The following is a 20,701-nucleotide window of genomic DNA, read 5'->3' as shown; positions in this document are numbered from 1 at the left end:
TAAGTTAATGGTACATGGGGCCATTTTTCAATAGTGTATTTTATCTGGCAGAGAAATGCCTGAAATCACCCATGCAACTTCCTATTAATGTAAATTGAAACTACCTGACACAGCAAGTACAGTCAGCTCTCCTCCCCAAAACACAGCTTTGCTGACCACAGTTAATCACACTTCCAATGGGCAACAATGCACCTAAAATAACTTTTGACAGGGCATTTTCAGAGGCACATATATTCTCTGCAAGGGCTGTGGGAGCTTGGGTTGGAACAGAATCTCAAAACATAATTTGCAACAATGGCGGAACTCATCAGGCCGAGAATCCATTGCACTTTCACTCCCAGTCTGCCAGTACCCGGAAGCATGGTTTCCATTAGGGTGCAGGGAGGCAGGCAGACATGGCAGATTTTGGTGCAGAAATTCTACATTTTGCATCAAAATCTGCCTGCAGTTGAAAGGCAAGGGGAGCAGCAGGGCATTACTTAACATAGTCTGGTCCTAGCCTAAGTTCTCCTTTAAGAGGGGCATAGAGTCAGTCATGTTTACACTGGAGAAGAAAATAACTATAAATATATGGGGAACATATAAAATATACTAGTGCAGCCATGGTGAACATCCACTGATATTAGAAGAAAATTCCATCCTAACAATGAAAAGGGTCTTTTTACAGTAAGAGCTGTGAGGTTGTGGAATTCTCTCCCTGAATCAGTAATACTGTCAGATACATCAAGAAAAAAACTTGGCTTGTTATTAAGCCAGATAACTGGTTTGCTGATATTAGCTATTAGTACAAAGTTGATTTTAAAGGGCATGTAAAGTCTAAAATAGAATAAGGCTAGAAATGCTGTATGTTGTATACTAAATATAAACACCACAAGCCTAATCAAACAAATAATTTATGCTTTCAAAGTTGGGTACAGGGGGTCACCATCTTGTAACTTTGTTAAACATCTTTGCAAGACTAAGACTGGGCACATGCTCAGTGTGGTCTGGGCTGCTTAGGGATCGTTATAAACAAAGCTGCTTGAGTTCTGCATGGCTGGGAAGGAAGGCAGGGGCTCCCCCTGCTGTTCATAAGTATGATTGTTTCCTTGCTCAGCAGTTAGGGACCATCTGACAATTCCTATCCACAGCAGTAAATGAAGGGAGAATTTCACTGCATACAGTCAGGTTTCTTATAAAAACGGTACACATTTTTTAATGAAAGTATATTGGAGATAGGTTTCTTTTTCATTAAAGAAAGTAAAAATGGGATTTTATTTTTTTGCCTTTACATGCCCTTTAAGGACTGGGCCATTGCCATCTTTCAGTGAGGAAGAACTTTTCCCCCTCTGACACAAATTGGAGAGGCTTCAGATAGGGGGTTTTCACTTTCCTCAGAATCAACTAGCAGTTAGGAAGCTTTATTTTGGTTGAACTTGATGGATGTTATTTTTTTCCAACCTAACTTACTAATTAAGATGAGCACACAATGCTAGGTGCCTTTACACATACAAATAGTTAAGTTTTACATCACCCCCTGCCCAGAATTCCAGTAATACTGTGCATTCACGAAAGCATGTGTAGCATGACATTTATTGGTGCAGTAGCTAGGTTGGGGTACCGTTTCATATAGAATAAATAGGAAATTTGTGGTATGAGAGGGACAAAAAGCTCACCGGTAATTGTGGGGACAGTTTGAAATGAATGAATGCTCAGTCTTTGCATAAGTACTTAAGTGCACACAATAACACTACAATGTGTTCTATATTTGCTTGAAATGATGTTTCAGTTCTTATAGAACCCGTCTGTGGGATCTGTGCCTGCTTTACCTTCTGTGGTATGAATTCCCTCTTCAAACCGTTTTTACATCGCTAGTATAGGTGCAGATCATTTCCAGTATACCAGTGCAAGGGGAGCCAGAGACCATGTTAGCAACACCGCACTGCTAGCACCATCCCAGACACGTGCCACTTCTGCCTAACCTTAGTTGCAGGCCCGGATGGGTGCTGCCCTAAACACAGCCACCTATCAGATTGGTGCGCACACAAAGGTATATGTGCAGATGCCAAGTAGATCTGTGATGGTTAAAATCCATCTGGACAGCAAGTGCAGTGGGCTGAGGGCCCTGAAAAAATAAGTTATATAGAAAACTCTTCAAGGCAAATGTTAATTCCAAGGCTCCACACTCCATTTCATTAAAATAATTCATATTTTTCAAAGTTTTTCCTTTTTCTCTGTAATAGAAAAGTAACTTGTACTTGATCCTAACAGATATTAATAATCCTTATTAGTGGCAAAATAATCCTATTAGGGTTTGTTTATTATTTATCTGATGTTTTAGTAGACAAAGCATGGGGATACAAATCACAGAAAGATCCCTTATCCGGAAAACCCCAGGTCCCTAGCATTCTGGATAACAGGCTACCTACCTGTACACACAATTTTCTAATATGAGCTTGCATTCCTAACTTCTTAATCATCCACTAGTGTGCCATATTCTGGAAGCTCTCTTGTAAGTTGTTCCCCAGTATTAAACAAAGCTGCAAAACTCCTTCCTACAGGCTAGAATCAGCCATTGCAAGGGCCCTTATAAAAGGGGAGTTTGAATGTGCCATCCAGTAAGATGCTTTTTCTTTTTTTTTTTTTTTTTATTAGTATGAAGAGTGCATTCTTACTTGAACATGACTTTTCCTATTTTAAAATATTCAGAATGGTTTTTAACCCATAAAAATATATGTTGCAAAAAAAGTAACTTCTTAAATGCTTGCAATAAACTAGAATAAAATGGAAGGTTAGCTCCCGCATTTACATTCTTAAATTCACATCCTACATATGGGAGAAAAGTGTTTATACGGTCTTTTTATGTGATTTAGGCCAAGTTTAGTGGCAGAACTATGAAAACCAGTTCCAGATGCATTTAAGGATGACATTTCGGGATGTTTTTATTAAGACAAAGTACAAGTAATAATGAGTAACAACTGAGATTTAAGTGCAATATGTAACAGTCTGAACACTGGCATAATACTAGAAACTTTCCAGCACAATACAACAGAAACCAGAACAAGAAATCTGGATAAGTAAAAGGCAACAGTTTCTTCTTATCCAAGTGATTATTGTGAAGATCATCAGTCTACATTATTACAGCTGCTAGACAAATATGGAGGAGGAAGGGGAACCCTTGACTGTAGTTCTGGAATGCTCAAGCCAGTCTTCTCACAGCAGAATCACTTCTCAGAAGGTTCTTTGCATTCTTTCCCCTTTCTGATTTCTTCCACTTTTTTATCCTGCAATTGGGAAATTGTTAGTTCTTTGGCAACAAACTGCTGATCTTTCACTTGATTGGCATACAAGAGCAGACAACACAGTGCAATTTTTTTTTTCTTTTACAAATGTCATCCTTTCGAGCAGGGCACAACGCAGCTGGCTGTAAACCTAAAACAGTTTCCTGTGGGTTACGAAACACTACAGTAAAAGTGCACCTAGCCTTTGTAGAACTAAACCCTCCTACAGCTAAAAGCCCCCATTCTCAACCTTCCACTGGCAGCCCTCCCTGCATAGTGTTATATTAGGAAAAGTGACCTGGGCAGAGATACTAACCTATATATGCAGAGTAGCTCATGGGTGCATCATCATCAGTATTTCTACCCAGGTCATTTTTCGAAATAGAACACTAAGCAGAGAGGAAGCAGGGCCAGTGGAAGGTGGCAAATAGGGGCATTTGGTGGGGAGTTTACTTCTGCTTTAAGAAGATTTTCAGAAATGTGTAGAATTAACTATAGCAAAACCTTGCCATTGTTGTTTAGAGCAAAAAGACACTTACCCATTTTGGATTTGTCAAAACACAAAACTGATCATGATAAGATCATGATAAGTTTATATGATGACCCCCCCATGCATAATGGACTCCTAACAAAATAATCACAAAGTGGGACTGAGGTATTGTATATTGGTAATCAAATGGTTGTCTGGTCTGTATCTGTACACCAAAATAATAATTTAAGATTTAAAGATACAATTTCTAACTGATCTTAGATCTTCGTGTCCATTATTTATAGATGCCATAGGCACTGTACAATCATTAGCCAATTCTATTTAATATATAGTTTGGAAATTCCAAGTAGCTGCACTTTGTCAGAAAAATGACCAAAAACACAAAAACGGCCATTTTATTAATTCTATTTGGTCAATATAATTTTAAAAAGTTAAAAAAAAACAAAAAAACCTTTACTCTAAATACAGATAAAGCAAAGTAACACTAATTCCTCTAACGCAAATGTGATGTGTACCTTCTCTCGCAACCTTTCCAGCTTTGCAGCAATCTGAGCCTCTCTATTTTCTTTTATGGTCTCCATTTTTGTAGTTAGCTTTTCTTCTGCCATTTTACTGAAGTTGTTGTTCTCTTCAATAGCCTTTTGTAGGACCTCCTTCTCATGTTCTCTCTTTTCAGCAAGCTGCTTCAATATTTCAGCTTCATGCAACTGCAGAGACATGAAATTATAACATTTTAGAGTAATGCCTAATGCAAATCTATAACCAAATGAAGATACTAAGGTCATAAAACCATTATTGTTAAAACCATCATAATAATATTTCCCAGAAAAGCAAAACAAATATGATTTACTAGAAAGGTTTGTAATATTGCAGGAGTAAAATAAATCCCAAATTATTTTTTAAATAAGTAAATAGCAAAAGAAAATATATACAAGGGGGTGGGATCCTTCATATCAAAAGAATAAATTGGTTTATGAGCAGGGGAAAATATTTTGAATTGTTAGCAGCTACTAAAAAAAAATAAAATACTGTGTTGCACAATTATCTTTTCATCCTTCAAGTTGTCTTTTTTTGCAAAGCAATACTTTTATTTTCTTTAGTATCTACTGACTACAATTGTCTAGAATTAAACAGTTGCTCAGATCCTTAAAAATCACCACCATTTAGTAGATGGTATTTATTTCTTATTTCACCTTGCATTTATCAACTTTGAACTTAAATTTTCATGATTTTATTTAGTTATGGACAAATTTGTATTCGCAAAAACAGACAGTACTAAAACAATGCCAACCTCAAAGTAATTTATGAACAAAGCAAAGGGCAAATGACAAACCCCTTTGTTACTGCACTTAAAATACTGGTTTAGAAAGTGTTCCATCTGCCCCATCATGTTTCACATCGAAAAGTAAACCCACAAATAATCATTGATTCACGGATCATGCATGCAAAATTATCAATGTCTGTGTTTATATTGGCCATCAAACAAAATCCTTAATCTAAATGAATCCTTAAACTGAACTTCCCAATGTGTCCAATAGGCGAGATGTTATTTATGGAGAATTTTTAAACATACTGCTACACAAGAAGGTAAATTCAGCATAAAAAAATGTTCAGTTAAATAACCGACATACATTTTACACAGCACATTCCTAAAGTGTGCTTTTACCAAAAGACTGGTTAGGTTGCGTGAATGATGCTCGAGGTGATAGTAGTCAATTTCAGCAACTTGGTTCACGGTGCAAGTTATGAAGTCTTAAATATGGGCAGTGACTGGGACCTTATTGTAAGCATAACTGAGGCAGGGTTAGAAGTGAGTGATAGGAAGATTTTTGTACTTACTGTTAAATCTTTTTCTCTCATCCTATATTGGGGGACACAGGTACCATGGGGATGAAGTTCCTGCAGCTTGGAGAGTGGACACTAAGATGTTAAAGTTGACTCCTCCTCCTGCTGTGGGCTTCATCCCCTGCCTCCTCCAGTTTCTAACCGAAGGAGTAAGCTAAAATAACCCAAAACAGGGAGGAGTTTTCCACCCCTAAACTTAAGTTTATAACAAACCAAAAATTAAGACTCCTAACATGGAGATTGTAACCAACTGTGGTCCTAACTAACCAAGTTCTATGAACTTTGATCATTTATTGGTCACATAGGTGACCCCTATAACAGTTTTATCTTAACCAGGGAGGGAAGGCCTGTGTCCCACCAATATCAGATGAAAGAAAAAGGATTTCCCAAAGCAAACCGAGGGCAGGACCTGTACCCCTAGTGAGGTGCTCAGTCTATTACTGCCTGTAACACCTTCCTCCTGAAACTAGCTTCTGCTGACGTCCGAGTGTGAAGGCTGTAGAAGCGAGTGAAAGTGTAGGGAGGACCAGGACTGGACTATGTCCAGTGTTGAAACGTCTCTAGTGCATTCTTCGGCTTTTGGCAGAGAGACGGAACCACAATCTTGATTGAGATGTAATTGCGACACGACCTTTGGAAGAAAATCCGGTGTTGGTCTGAGAACCACCTTATCAGAATGGATGATCGTAAATGGTGACTGGCATTGGTAAGTGGTTCATATGGCTCCTTTTGCAGAATGGACAGAACCAAGTTGAGATCCCAAGGGGGAACAGGATACTTGTATGGGGGGGGGACTAGTCTAGTCGAAGTTAGAACTGGGTTTCTCATTTTGTGTTTTAGACCTCTGCCCTCGACGGAATGGACGAAAAAAGGGGCTTCGTTTAAACGGGGGTCTCTTTGGTTTGCTTTGTGGAAGCAGGGTGCCCTGTCGCCTGCAATATAATCTTGTCCAACTCTGCTCCGAATAGTTCTGTTCCTTGAAAAGGTAGACTGACAACGATCTCTTAGAAGTCAAATCAGCTGACCAGGTCTTAAGCCATAAGTATCTGAGCGCCGTACTGACACCCAAGGGAAAACAGCAGCGAGTTGTGGGGGGTAGGGAAAATCCTTACAGTGTCAGCCAGAGTTTGTGCCCTGAAAATTTTTTCCCTGTGTGCGAGTGTGTCCAGGCTGGTGCAGGCCTCCATGGAGCGGGAACCAGCCTCAGGGATATGGGAGCTGTGCCCGCAGCCTCCCTAGAGCGGGAAAGAAAGGGCTTTTTTCCCCCAAACCGTCTGGCTGTTGAGGCGCTGGAACCCAAGTTCACTGGCCCCAAAGTGGCATGATCCCCACCGTAGTTCAGACCATATGCTCCTTGCCACCAAGCGTCCGTGTGTCTCCTTCTGAGGACACTAAAGAAACTGGAGACGGTAGGAGAAGGCAGGGGATGAAGCCCACAGCAGGAGTAGTCGTCAACTTTAACATCTTAGTGTCCACTCTCCAAGTTGCAGGAACCTCATCCCCATGTTGCCTCTGTCCCCCAATTTAGGTGAGAGAAAAATAAAAGGACGACATATAATTCTTCCCTCAAACCTAAGTGAGGTATTGCTTGTGAATGGCTTCTATCACATACCTTGCGCCTTTCTTCTGCAGCTTCTAGTTTCTTTTGAATTTCTTCCAAGGAGCATTCCTTCTTCTTGGGCGAAGTAATGGAAAGGTCTGGTGCAGCATCCATAGATGGAGGACTCAAGATTAGCTCAAATGCTTGACCAGAAGCACGCTTTTCCAGCTGTTTTACTTTAATATCTTCAGAGAGGAAAATATTAAGGGATATTAGTTATTACTTATTTTGTTCCTTCAAAAAAAGTTAACTTATATGAATGCCTATTGTAGGTAGCAATAACACAACAGACTTACAAGATAAGTTTAACAAATAGGGCTTGTGTCAGACTAACTTTACTTACTGCTTTTAATTATAGATATGCAATTTATTATTGTACATCACATACTGAAAATTACTCATTTTTAACTGATCACACCTTCTTGGCAGAACTATGAAAGGAGGAAAAGGAAATAAAGTTACAACCACGCTTATACTGAACTGCTCCTTATTTGTAAACCTGTGACACAGGCTACAGCTGAGGAAACAGACTTGTTTTTCACAGGCAAAATAAACAGACATAGTTGTATATTGTCCCTTTTAACAAAGGAACAAAATTGTATCTTGCAAAGAATGATCTGCATGCAACCCTATAGAACTTGTTGATGTATCAGACAAATTAACACTAAAGCTTAGGTCTACCTCATCACAGTAAGAGGACTAAAAAAAAAAAAAAAAAAAAGATTAATTCATTTAGTTGAGAACATGCTGCAGAGCAAAAAATCTGAATATATGGCAGTAACAATAAATTAAGACTATATACATAGCATCAGTTTATTATTATTATTTAAAATACGGTGCCAAATAAAGGTTAGATAGGGCAACCCAACGTATATGTGTGGAACAAAATAGTTGTTTATGCCAGAAAAGGCTGTGCCCCCACTCCAATTGGCACTAACTTCAAATTGTGGTAAGATGTTCTAACAAGTCATTCTCAACCCCTTGGGTGTTGCTCCCAGTGGCCTCAAAGCAGGTAACCCTGAAGAATGGGGATCACTTCATGTGTGTAGATGAACCGCACCTCTCACCCTTCCCACGATGTTTCCTGCCCTGGTGGTGCAGATCTCTCTAGACGGTCGGCACTCGTCAGTACAACGTAGAATATTTAAGAGAATTGCACAACGCCATGTATGCTGCAGGTAGGGTTGCCACCCGGCCGGTATTTTACCGGCCTAGCCGGTAAAATACCTGCCAAGGCCGGGATTACAAATTTACCGGCAATGTAGCTGCCGGTAATATGCTTAAAAAGACTCCTCAGCCTGCCCCCAATCCCCTGGAACGTAACTTTTCTTTTGCATCTTCAAGTGCCCCTTTTGACACCACAGCCCGCCCCTTTGTGTCCCCGCCCCCACCAGCCGGAAAAGAATTTTAGAAAAGGTGGCAACCTTAGTTGCAGGTGGGGAGCTTACCCCTTTTATTTTATGTGACCACCTGATGCACAGGTGGTCACTTTAAATAAAAGGGGTAAGCTCCCCACCTGCAACATACATGGCGTTGTGCAATTTTATTAAATGTTCTAGATCGCTTCATGTAAAACATTTTTATGTGGCAATCCAGTTTAAGTGTGGGAAAATGTGAGGGCAATTTGTGAAGTCAGTAAATTGTAATTTGTAGGCAGTCCATATGTTTATGCACCTTTTCTACACATGCCCAAATGAATGAGCTCATGTCAAAAAGGAGGGTGTATTTTACCTTTTAACAAATTTGCCTAGAATTAATTATCCCTTGATTTTTGGCAGATCCATCTTCCTGCAGCCAAAGAGCAAGCCAGTAAACCATTTTTACAGTTACTGCTGCCTACTTATATGCACATTTTAGTCTTACAGTACTCCATTTGGTTTTCCAAGGAACACAAATTACAAAGCTATTGGCTCAATGGAAAGCAAACTAGATATGACTGGTGCAAGAGATTACAAAACGGTTTTAAAAACACTTAATTACTGCTCTTTTATAAAATTTTGGTACTGGTCTTCCTGGATGTATTTTTTTGGATGTTTTAATAATCAGAATAGCTAGTACACAAGAGCACCCTAAATGGGGTTTAGGGTAAGGCCAGACGAGGAGATTCGGGGAGATTTTGTCGCCTGGCGACTTATCGCCACGTCTTTTGCGCGACTATCTCCCCGAACTGCCTCAGCGTCTTTTCCCCATAGGCTACAGCGCAAAATCGCCTGCGCTAATGCACACGCGGCGATGCGTTTTCAATAGTCGCCTAAAGTTCAACTTTGGGCGACTATTGAAAACGCATCGCCGCGTGTGCATTAGCGCAGGCGATTTTGCGCTGTAGCCTATGGGGAAAAGACGCTGAGGCAGTTCGGGGAGATAGTCGCGCAAAAGACGTGGCGATAAGTCGCCAGGCGACAAAATCTCCCTGAATCTCCTCGTCTGGCCTTACCCTTAAAGATGGGTAACTACAGCAACTTGTAGCTGCAACTGAGGTAAACAATAGCAATCTGCCAGTCTAACTCTTTCAGAAAATGTGGAAAATAATCACCACCATAATGGAGAAAGGAGATTAAATAATTAAAGCATATCATACCAGAGTCACACATGTTGGCGTTTGCACAAGCTTAGGACAGAAAGTAGCTGAAAAAAATAAATAAATAAAGTTACAAGACAGTTTGACTTGTATATTGACATTACAGTAGCAATTCATAGAAGCATGCAGCATTATAAAAGTAAAGCAATAATTTATCCTTAACAGTATACTACACAGAACTGCATCCACAAAAGTGAAGTAAAATTGGAATTAAAGAAGATTACATTAACGGGGAACTACACAAAAACAAACTTTTTGAAAAGTAAACAATTTCAAGCATCTTTGCAGTATACATCAATTAAAAAATATGCAGACTTTTCCTGATTTTTAATGGTTTCTGACAGTTCCCTAAGCCTAGCCCCCTGCTCTGACTACTTTTTTGAACTGGCCGACTACTGTTACTTTGTATCAACAGCCAGCTGTCCTCAGCCTGCATCCTCCAAACCCCACAAATTCCCTGCACACGTGATTTCAATATGGAATGAAACATCACAGTGCAATGTATTGTGGGTTATGTAGTTCCTGCATGCTGTCTGTAAGCTGTAGAGAAGTTGTTATGATTTGTAAGATCAGTGTTTGTTACTCCTTCCCTGCCAGGATTTCAAACGATGTAGAAAGAGAACTGTTAAACAGCTGGATTTCAGCATAGAAAAGGGCATTTATTCATACTTTTTGAAGAAACAGGTAACTGTGATGGGTACATGAGGGGTTTCTGTTTTATGTGCGCCTCTATCAAATTTTGGTTTGGAAGCCAGAGTTCCCCTTTAAGATTAATTACATTAAATGGCCAAAAGTCAAAAATATCATATTCACATAACTTACTCCAGTTCCCTGAATACTACAATTGGTTGTGGGTTTTGGTATTAAATTGTAGTTTTGTGTACCAGATCAATTTGCTAAAAATTGGCCATTTTGCAACAAGCAAAGAGTTAACTTTGTGAACTACCCATACATGGGCATATTTTAGCTGTCAATTGAGTCCCAGCGGGCAGCTTAACTACCTGTGTATGGGCCTTCCCTGACAAGTTTGAAAATACCCTCTGGCAAAGACCACATTGGAGCATTGATGTCAATGGTCTGCAGAGGCCTCAATTATGATCCTATTTGAAAAGTTTCACAGTGCACCATCAACATTTTAATTCAACAATTAGGTTAGTAAATAGTAACTTACAAAGCAGAAATATACCGTAGATCATGCCACCAGTGGGTGGAAACATTAGTCACACCCCTCACATAGCTATAACTGCATTCTTTACAAACCAGTTCAAACAAAGAAAAAAAAAACTGTTGCTTTTCTGCAACAATCTATGGTAATTACTGCTGTGAATACAGGACAGTGAGTACTACCTACCATACGTGAAACAGTGTTGTTTCAGAGGGGTCAGGTTATGACAATACAGACCACTGAAAACCCTATTAAGATGCCATGAGTGCAGCTCTCTTAAAGGGGAACTCCGGGTTCCAAACCAAAATTTGATAGAGGCCCACATACCACAGAAACCCCTAATATACCATCACAGTTACCTGTTTCTTCAAAATGTATGAATAAATGCCATTTCTATGATAAAATCCAGCTGTTTGACAGTTCTTCTCTTTCTGCATCATTTGAAACCCTGGCAGGGAAGTAGTGACTAAACACTGATGTTTAAAATTGTAATAACGTCTCCACAGTTTACAGACAGCATGCAGAAACTACATAACCCACAATGAATTGCACAGTGATGTTCCGTTCCTTATTAAAATCACGTGTGCAGGGAAATGTGGGGTTTGGAGGCTGCAGGCTGGGGATAGATGGCTGCCGATACAAAGTAACATAATTCTCAGTCCGGACCTGCTGACTACTAATAGCCCCTGGCATTTCAGGAACATAGAGGACCAATCAGCCCAATAAATACTGACTTTCTATGGCACCTTATAGCAGCCCCTCTGGCATTTGCCAGAACTCACACATTGCCAGTCCGGTCGTGGTAGTCAGCCAGCTCAGCAAAGTAGTCAGTCAGATCAGCAGGAGAGCAGGGGGCTAGGCTTAGGGAACTGTTCCAAACCAATAAAAATCATGAGAAGTCTGCATATTTTTTTTAATTGATGTATATTGCAAAGTTGCTTGAAATTATGTATACTTTCCAAAAGCTTAAAGGGGTTGTTCACACTTAAACAACTTAGTATGATGTAGAGCAGGATATTCTGAGAGTTTGCAATTGGGTCTCACTTTTTATCATTTGTGGTTTTTGAGTTATGTAGCTTTTTAATTCAGAAGGTCTATAGTCTGCAATTTCAGCTATCTGGTTGCTAGCGTCCAAATTACACTAGCAACTAGGGATGCACCGAATCCAGGATTCGGCCTTTTTAAGCAGGATGGGGGTTCAGCCGAATCCAAAAAAGTGGATTCGGTGCATCCCTACTAGCAACTATGCATTGCTTTGAATAAAAGACTAGAATATGAAAGGGCCTGAATAGAAAGAGGAGTAATAAAAAGTATCAATAACAACATATGTGTAGCCTTACAGAGCATTTGTTTTTAGATGGGGTCACTAACCCCATTTGAAAGCTGGAAAGGGTCAGAAGAAAAAGGCAAATAATTAAATAAAAAGAAAAAATAAATAATGAAGACCAATTGAGAAGTTTAAGAATTTATCATTACTAAAAGTTAAGGTGAGCCACCCTTTTAAGGGTTTGTGTGGAGTTCGGCTTTAATGATGTAAACAAACTTTTTCCTGAGCCAAAATCAAGCATGGTCAACTTCCTACTGTATGGTAATGCTTTACTCACTGGATGAATACAGCTCCTATTTATCTGGTAAAGCATCACTACTCTCTCCCTCAGCATTTTTGGTCGGTCACGGACCGGTTTGCATTAGCTGGGAAGCTTTACATTAAATAACATAGCAGAGCAACAACAAAGTACTTTGAACTCCAATCTTTTAGCAAGGCAGTCGAGTTTTAACATTTAAGATCAACCAGACCCTTAAACACTGATATCTACTTCAGAGTTACAGAAGCCACAGCTCTCCAAATGCAGCTAATCCTTAAGGGTTAGTTCACACGCGGAGATTTTGTCGCTGGCGACTAATCGCCTCGTCTTCTGAAGCGACAATCTACCCGAACTGCCTCAGCGTGTTTTCCCATAGACTTTTCATTATAGGTAGACAAAATCTACCCGAATCTCCTCATGTGAACTAACCCATAGGCTCCACCGTTATCTGGGAAAGCACTGGATAAAAATAAAACCACAAAAATAACACTTTTCTAAACCACCGAGAAGAATGCAGAGAGGATCGAATCGAGACTGTTGTCACGGCCGGTCACGTGCATTGGACCTTAGCAAATATAAGCTCTACATTTAAGACGTATGTACAGCAGGAAAAACATTGTATGTGGGCACTTGCATGTAAAAGGCATAAATCTTAAATGGGATTATATGTAGGGACGCACTGAATCCACTATTTGGGATTCGGCCGAATCCCCGATGAAACATTCGGCCAAACACCAAACCAAATTTGCATATGCAAATGAGTGGCAGTAAAGGAAAAAGTGGAAAAAAACTTAATTACTGCATAAAAATTAATGTGAATTCCCTACACGTCCCTAATTTACATATGCAAATTAGGATTCAGTTTGGCCAGGCACAAGGATTCGGTCGAATCCCGAATTCGGTGTATCCCTAATTATATGCGAGACGCGCCCACCTGTCAAAAGCCACAGGGACAGCTGTGACACAGAGCGCGGCACAGCCCCTCCCGCGCTCCCCACTGGCTGGCGCAGGAAGAAAAAACGGCCACACACACCAGGGATAAAAAACGCGGGAAACGACAACGGAGATACGATTTTAAACGAAATGGGAGCGATTTAATATCTAAACGCGGGAGGTAGATTGGGATAACGGGACCGAGTTCCAATCGGCCAATAGAATAGAAATGGGGAGTGGCCAGCCGGACTTCAGCCAGTGGGAAAAGCGGACAGGAGTCAGACAAACAGAAGGCAAGGCGGGGCCAGACACTCACCTGAACAAAGCAGGGTGCGCCTATTATATACATGAGGGTAGGGTCTGATACACGGCACAGCTGAACACGCTGGATTCAACTACACTCTGCAAATGTGTAACCCAATCTATGCTGCACGCTTGTGTCTAAACGCGGATTATGTATACAATGCGAAGCATGAACAATACAAGTAATAAAAGAACAAGTGGCAAACAATCTGCCCAGAATCGTATTACACAGACTGATTCAGCGTACTGCAAGCCAGCGTACAATATCTTCTGCAGCTGTTCACTTTTATCCCGGGGCTGCGGCTCAGACAATTTATGTTTAAGTAATGCGCGCTTTATCACATTTATCACCCATCGTACAGCTGCACAGTCCATGTATGCTCAGCCTCACATACAAGATACAGCCATATAGCTTTGCACAGAAAAAAAACTAACCGCGCAAACCCATGCTTAAAGCGCTACTAGTGTCGGTGCATCACTGTTGCTTCAAAACTAGTCTCCTCTATATTATTGCCTTACAGTGCATCTCCACATAAACGCCCGCTAAGTCTCACCTGTTTCACTGAGCCCAGGAGCCGACTACTCTCACCTGTAAAGCTTTCGCAGACTACAATGCGCGCCCTCAGAACCAACGAACAAAAACACCATCCGCGCCCACGTGACCCACTTTTGCGCAATTCATTGGTAGAACACAACTACCTGCTGCTGCCCCGCCTCCTTCCCCGAGCGCTGCGCGGGATCCCGGGGCAGTGGAGGGGGCTTTTCATGGCAGTGGGCAAGAGTTTCTCTTTCCCGCTGGTTGTTTAGTTACTGAGCTCATGTCAGAATAAGGCTGCTGCTGGGTGACTGCTTTTTGGATAATAGCTGAAACATAACAGAATGGTAGAGAATACAGACAGCCAATTAAATTACAACCCTCCACTTGATGATACAAGTTTCGTCTTCCACTTATATAATAGACAAATCTGCCATTCCGAAGTAACTGGCGCTTTCTTTTCTGTAACGTGAGCATTGATGGACGCTGGATTTCATTTGGAGGGGTTGAACTCGATGGCGCAAAGGAGGTGCACTCACATGACCAGATCATCTTGCCTAGGTGCAAATGAAGCCAAACTAAATATGAACAGAAGATAATTTTACCACCTGACTCCCTGTGCATGAGCATTCAATATCCCTTGTTATGTACAATAGGAGTGATCGTTTCCCCAATTCTCCCCAGTTGTTGCTGGAGGGAGCTTTAACTTAGCAGCAGAATAAGAGCCCCATGTTTTAGAATTTACGATTAAACTTTATACATTAGACACAAAAATAAATGTGAAAAAGGGGCATGCTCATCCTCTCCTACAGAACCACCCCCTCTAGTCGCTCGCTTCCTTATTTTAATTCTGATTTTCATCTCACAGATAAAATAACACATACTTGTGCATGTTCTTAAGCACTCTAATCACATTACATCTCACACATTCTAAAACAATCCCCCTTGTACTTGCTCAAATTACGTCTCCACACTCCCCATTGCTTTTATACTCTCAAACTATTACACTATCACACATTTACTGAAACATTCACATACTCATACTTACACTCACTCTTACTCTGGCCATACCCAGAAAAATGAGACAATCTGATTTCTGTGGTCAGACAGATTGTTGTGATCCAGTCACCATGCAAACCCATTGCTCATGTTTAATAAGCTTTTGTTGCCTGTCCAACTGGTAGTGAACAAGCCCAGAAACTGATCATGGGACATCATTTATGAAGATTAGATCATGTTCACACGGGTGACTCAAATGACTTTTGCTTTCTAACTCGTCCATTTAAAAATAGTGTGATATAATGCAACAATGTCTTGCATGAATATGAAGGAGAAAATCAGTGCTGTTTGTGAAGATTCTCATTCATCCAGCTTATGGTATAACTATAGAAATAAGTCAAATCAACTGGACTTGCTGTGCTTTTTCATTGAAGACATTTCACCAGTCATCCACCTGGCTTTCTCAATTCAGAATTAATTGTAAATCTTCCTTCGAGAATATATATATATATATATATATATATATATATATAATATGATTGGAGTTTTGATGTGTTATTAAACCTTTCAGGGAGAGGTGCCATTATGATAAACAGATTATGCTGATTATAGCAACATTCCAGAGGATATATATTCTCGAAGGAAGAATTACAAGTTATTCGGAATTGAGAAAGCCAGGTGGATGACTGGTGAAACGTCTTCAAGGAAAAAACACAGCAAGTCCAGTTGATTTGACTTATTTCTATAGATAAATCAGTGCTGGTTTAACAAAGTGTTGTCCCTGCTGTTTTGCAGATTTTAGTCATACAAATATGCTTTTTCCAGTTATGACATGTTCTATATAAGGTGTTTCCTAGACTCATGGAGTAGGGCCCGCAACCCCCCCATGTGTGGTCACCACATGAAAGTCTGCATGCTGTGACTGCTTACCTTGTGTAAGATTTAAATGGAATCAGTAATGAGATTAATTGACCCCTGCATTGTTTACACCTCAAATTCAAACAGCAAAATCCTGCATTGTTCACACCTGTGATCCCCCGTGCAGTGTTTACACCTTGTTGTTACACCTCTATTGTTCACACCCCTAAACCCCTGTACTGTTCAGAACTAAAACCCAGACTGAAGATGCCCACATTGTTCACCTGTTCACACCTCATAGAAACAGCGTCAGACTGGGCCGTCGGGACACCGGCCCAGACCCGCTCTCCTGATCAGCCAGCCCTAAAAGAAAATACTTTGTGCGGCAGGGTGCTTTGGCATTCACGGGGGGCCCAGGAGTTTTGAACCTGGTGGGCCTCCATCGAGGCAGACTGACCCTGCATAAAATCGACAGGAGGCAAACCAGCATTGTGTCACTGTATGTAGCACAGTATGAACTGTTCATCTTAGTAGTAGTCCTAAAAGGTTTCCCTGTCTCCTGCTGTGTTCTGCCTTCCCTATGCTCCTTGTGTGTTCCATACTCTGCCTGTACTATGATGCCTGTGTGTACCATTCTCTGCCTGCCTTATGCTTTCTGGGTCTGCCATACTCTAACTGCCCTGTGCTTCCTGTGTGTGCCATAACCTGCCTGCCTTAAGATACCTGTGTGTCATGCACATGGTAGACAGGGCGGAACTAGGGGTAGGCAGAGCAGGCACGTGCCTAGGGTGCGAAGCTGGGGGGGGCAAAAGGCACATACCTTCTCTGGCTCCTACCCCTGGTCTGGTCTCCTCTCTGTTGGCTTACTTGCATATCGGTTCGCGATTGTGCTTCCGCGTCCATTTGTGCATGCACGCTAGCGTCCATTCTCGCATATTTGCCATCGTCCATTCGCGCATACCCATCAGTGTCCATTCGTGCATGTGCCATGTACACATCTGTTCGCACATGGATTCACCCAGCCAGCTCTGCTGGTAGGGGATTGTTAGCATTTGGAAATTGTTGTTAGGGGTAACTTAGGACACACAATCATGTGCTGGGGGTGTTATCCACAGGGGAGGAGGAGGCATATGGATTTAAGGGTATGTTTTAGTATGACTTACATTTTTCATATATGAGGGATGAGTGATATCCTGCAGTGAGCACCAGCCATTTGGTATTTTGGTGTGCTACCACCATTAATGTGGATATGTTCCTAAAATTTCTTTTGGTAACATGGGTGTGGTTTAAAAAGGGGAGTGTTCAACACTGGCTTCCAATATCAGCCTTAGACCATGTAGGTCAGAAAACTTCCTGCCCTCAGTACCACAGAAGGTTTTTTGTAATAGTTATAAATGCTGCAAAAAATGCAACAAGGATTGCAATATTAAAGGAAATTACCTCAATTGGTGCCAACAAACTCGTGTGCTTGAGTGAAGAAGAGTACTTTATCAAGTGTTATCTTTTTTCATATGGATCATCAATGGACATTTTGTATTTCTGGACTAAATATATTGACTCTTTTTGTACACACAGTCTTGCTGGACTCTATTTATAGGATTTGGGTCTTCCTCCTGACGGCAGTCCTGCCTGCCCCCCCCCCCCATGGCTGCCCTAGTATAAAAGGCTGGTAATGCAACTCTGTGTTTATCAGAACTTACATAGCTGGTTATGTGACTCTTGGCATATAAATCTGGTAGAGCATGTAAGGCTGAAATTCTGGGCATATTATGGCAGAGAATATATGTCTGGCAATGCAACTCTGGGCATAGCAATGTCACAGGACATACAGGGCAGGTAATCTGAGTATCAGTATGATTGGGTTGGCAAAGCACTGTAATGAAGAGTAGATAGTGGGTAATGCAAATCTGTATTTATGAGTGGAAAAAGGTATGCAAGTCAGGTAATGTAAATGAATGATTAGTTATCACTGTGATAGAGTTTGAGAAAAATGGTAGTATTGAATAATGGTACTGTAATTCTATAGATATCACTGTGGAAGGATATACAATGCTGGTAATGCTGGTTATGCAACTTTGGCCATATCAGGGTTGCAGACAGAACATAATAGACTTGTAATGTGGGGTTGGTAATGCAACACTAGGAAAAATCAATCTGTCATAACATACAGAACTTGTAGAGCAACTATAGGCACATAACAGCATTAACACTACACACACTACAGCAGTGATCCCCAAACAGTGGCTCACGAACAACATGTTGCTCACCAACCCCTTGGATGTTGCTTCCAGTTGCCTCAAAGCAGGTGCTTATTTTTGAATTTCTGGATTGGGGCAAGTTTTGGTTGCTTTAAAAACAGTTGTACTGCCAAATAATGCCTCCTGTAGGCCGACAGTCCAAATAGGGCAACAAAAAAGCCTAAGACTAATTTAATTAGGCTCACAATTAATTGATAAATAATTTATTGGTATTTATTGCACTGCATTTAATTCATATTTCTACTTAAGCTATGTAACGCTTTCTTGGCCTATTCTGCCAATTAGGAGTGACCAGCTAGGTAGTGAGCATGGGTTACATTGCGAATCTTCACCCAGGGCAGAGCCTTCGCCAAATGGAAGCTTCCCCTTTAAACTGTAGTTGAACTACAACTCACAGGCATTTAAGTGCAAATATAGAATAATGGACGCCAGGAGGTTCTTTAAAAAGGTAAAACAGGAGCACAGATTTATTATGCCAGAGGCAAATGACCACAGGTTTACTTACAAATATACTGAGGACACAGCAGGTGGAATCACTTTGGACAGTACAGGGTTCACAGTGAAACAGGTGCGACTCCCAAAAGATATTGCAGATTGGTGTACATCAATTCCCAGTTCAACCGACGTTGCACAGTGAGGGGATCGGGATCGATCAGGTAGGGTACAGGTAGTCCTTTGCTCACCTAGATGCCTATCAACTGAGTTCCCTGCTCTAAAGGCAAACAGGCCTTGTGGGAAGCTACTCCCTACTACAACAATCCTCGTTGGAGCGACAACTGCTCTTTCTGCTACACCTCCCTGTCTTTCTCTCCTAGAGAGACTATAACAAGATCTTAATATCTTAGCTGGTCCTCGTTCACGGGGTTTACCTGGTCCCCGACTTAGCACCAAAGGTGTCAGGTCCCTCTGGGGTAAATGCTTACTGGGGCCTATGGTGATCCCAGGCTCAATGGGAAACACCTAGCAGCAGCACCAGGAGCCAAACAGGAAGAGGACACTCCCTGCACAGCACTATATAGCAGCGTGGCAGGGGAGTGTCATTACACTTTTTGTCCAATAGGTGTGGGTGTTACACTTTACCAGTTACAAGGGCTTGGCCCAATAAGAAGGGAAAAGAGAACTACATACAAAAGTAGGGGATTAACTGTATAGGGATAGGATATCCTATAGGTCCCTACATACACCCGGGGGAAAAATCCATTTCGTCCCGACAATGGTGAAATGATATAGACACAATAGTAACAAAGTGAGTATATATGCAAACCAACAATACCATTGAACATCACTCTTCTGGTATCCTCTCCTGAGGAATACCTGGTAACAATGGGTGCTGTGGAGAAAAGAACAGTAAAGAACAAAAGTGCAATACTGTATTGGATAAGTTTCAGTGCAAATAACTTCAGTTGCATAACTTTATTACATTCATGAGGTCCTTATAGGAACACTCAGGCACTTAACTTACGATACTTGAACCATCCATAGTGTATCAGGAGGTCCAGGCACAGGCTTGGCTGAAAAGAAAAAATAGCATAAATTTCTTTTCACACATGAACACTCATTTTCATTGCAGTTGAGTTACATGACCCCACCATAACCAAAAGCTTTATTCCATATCACACCCCCCCCCCCACCCAAGTGTCCAAAGTTTCTGAGAGTCACTTGGGGAGCAGTAAGGCAAAGAATAAAGGTGCTACTCAGTGAGTAGTTAGAGGTAGAAGAGTTTTGGTGGGGGCTCAGCAGTCTTTGTCTCATTAAGCCAACTATTTACAGTTCCAGACAATGTTCAGAAGTCCAGAAATGGAACAATGAGTGAACAAAACAATGAAGAAGGCATCAATCTTGAAGAACATCAGGAAATGAAGAAGGCCCAAAACTTGGGGCAATCAAACAACGTCCTCAAGTGTAAACAAATCATCTCTAAGAGGGATTCTCCCTCTTAGAGGAATACTGAAAATATTACAACACACAGGGTCCAGCCGGAACCACTGTGGACAGCTCAAACATTCACCCCATACTTCTCCAGGGTGTGTTCGTAGGATTGATAGTAGGAAGGGTGAGGTTTCTCTACCTTCCCTCCATTAGGCAGAGTGGACGACAAGCTGAAGAAGCGGTCCTCTTGAAACTTCCCACAACTTTTAACATGGTGCTTTAAGATGGTACGCCCATACCACCATTCGCTGAGCGTGTCACAGAGGAAGACCATGTCACGCTGCCGCTTCTGTGGATCGCTTTGAAACAATCCCTTGGGTCCCACATCTGTTTTCTTTAAAAGTTCTCCATAAAGCCATTCT

General features: G+C 41.2%; 1 protein-coding gene across 3 annotated transcripts; it reads right to left on the bottom strand.

The window, feature by feature from the left end:
* Positions 1–2,895: 2,895 nt before the first annotated feature.
* On the bottom strand, positions 2,896–14,444 carry stmn1.L (stathmin 1 L homeolog). 3 transcript variants are annotated; one of them, XM_018244871.2, is made up of 5 exons: positions 14,350–14,444; positions 9,774–9,820; positions 7,208–7,380; positions 4,266–4,457; positions 2,896–3,263 (listed from the first exon to the last, which is right to left on the bottom strand). In XM_018244871.2, exons 2-5 carry the CDS (start codon positions 9,784–9,786, stop codon positions 3,204–3,206), a joined length of 438 nt encoding a protein of 145 aa, XP_018100360.1. In that variant the 5' UTR covers positions 9,787–9,820; positions 14,350–14,444; the 3' UTR covers positions 2,896–3,203.
* Positions 14,445–20,701: the final 6,257 nt, after the last annotated feature.

This window comes from Xenopus laevis, chromosome 2L (assembly GCF_017654675.1).
Source record: "Xenopus laevis strain J_2021 chromosome 2L, Xenopus_laevis_v10.1, whole genome shotgun sequence".
In the NCBI taxonomy this organism is placed as follows: domain Eukaryota; kingdom Metazoa; phylum Chordata; class Amphibia; order Anura; family Pipidae; genus Xenopus; species Xenopus laevis.
This window is presented reverse-complemented; position numbering and strand designations above follow the sequence as displayed.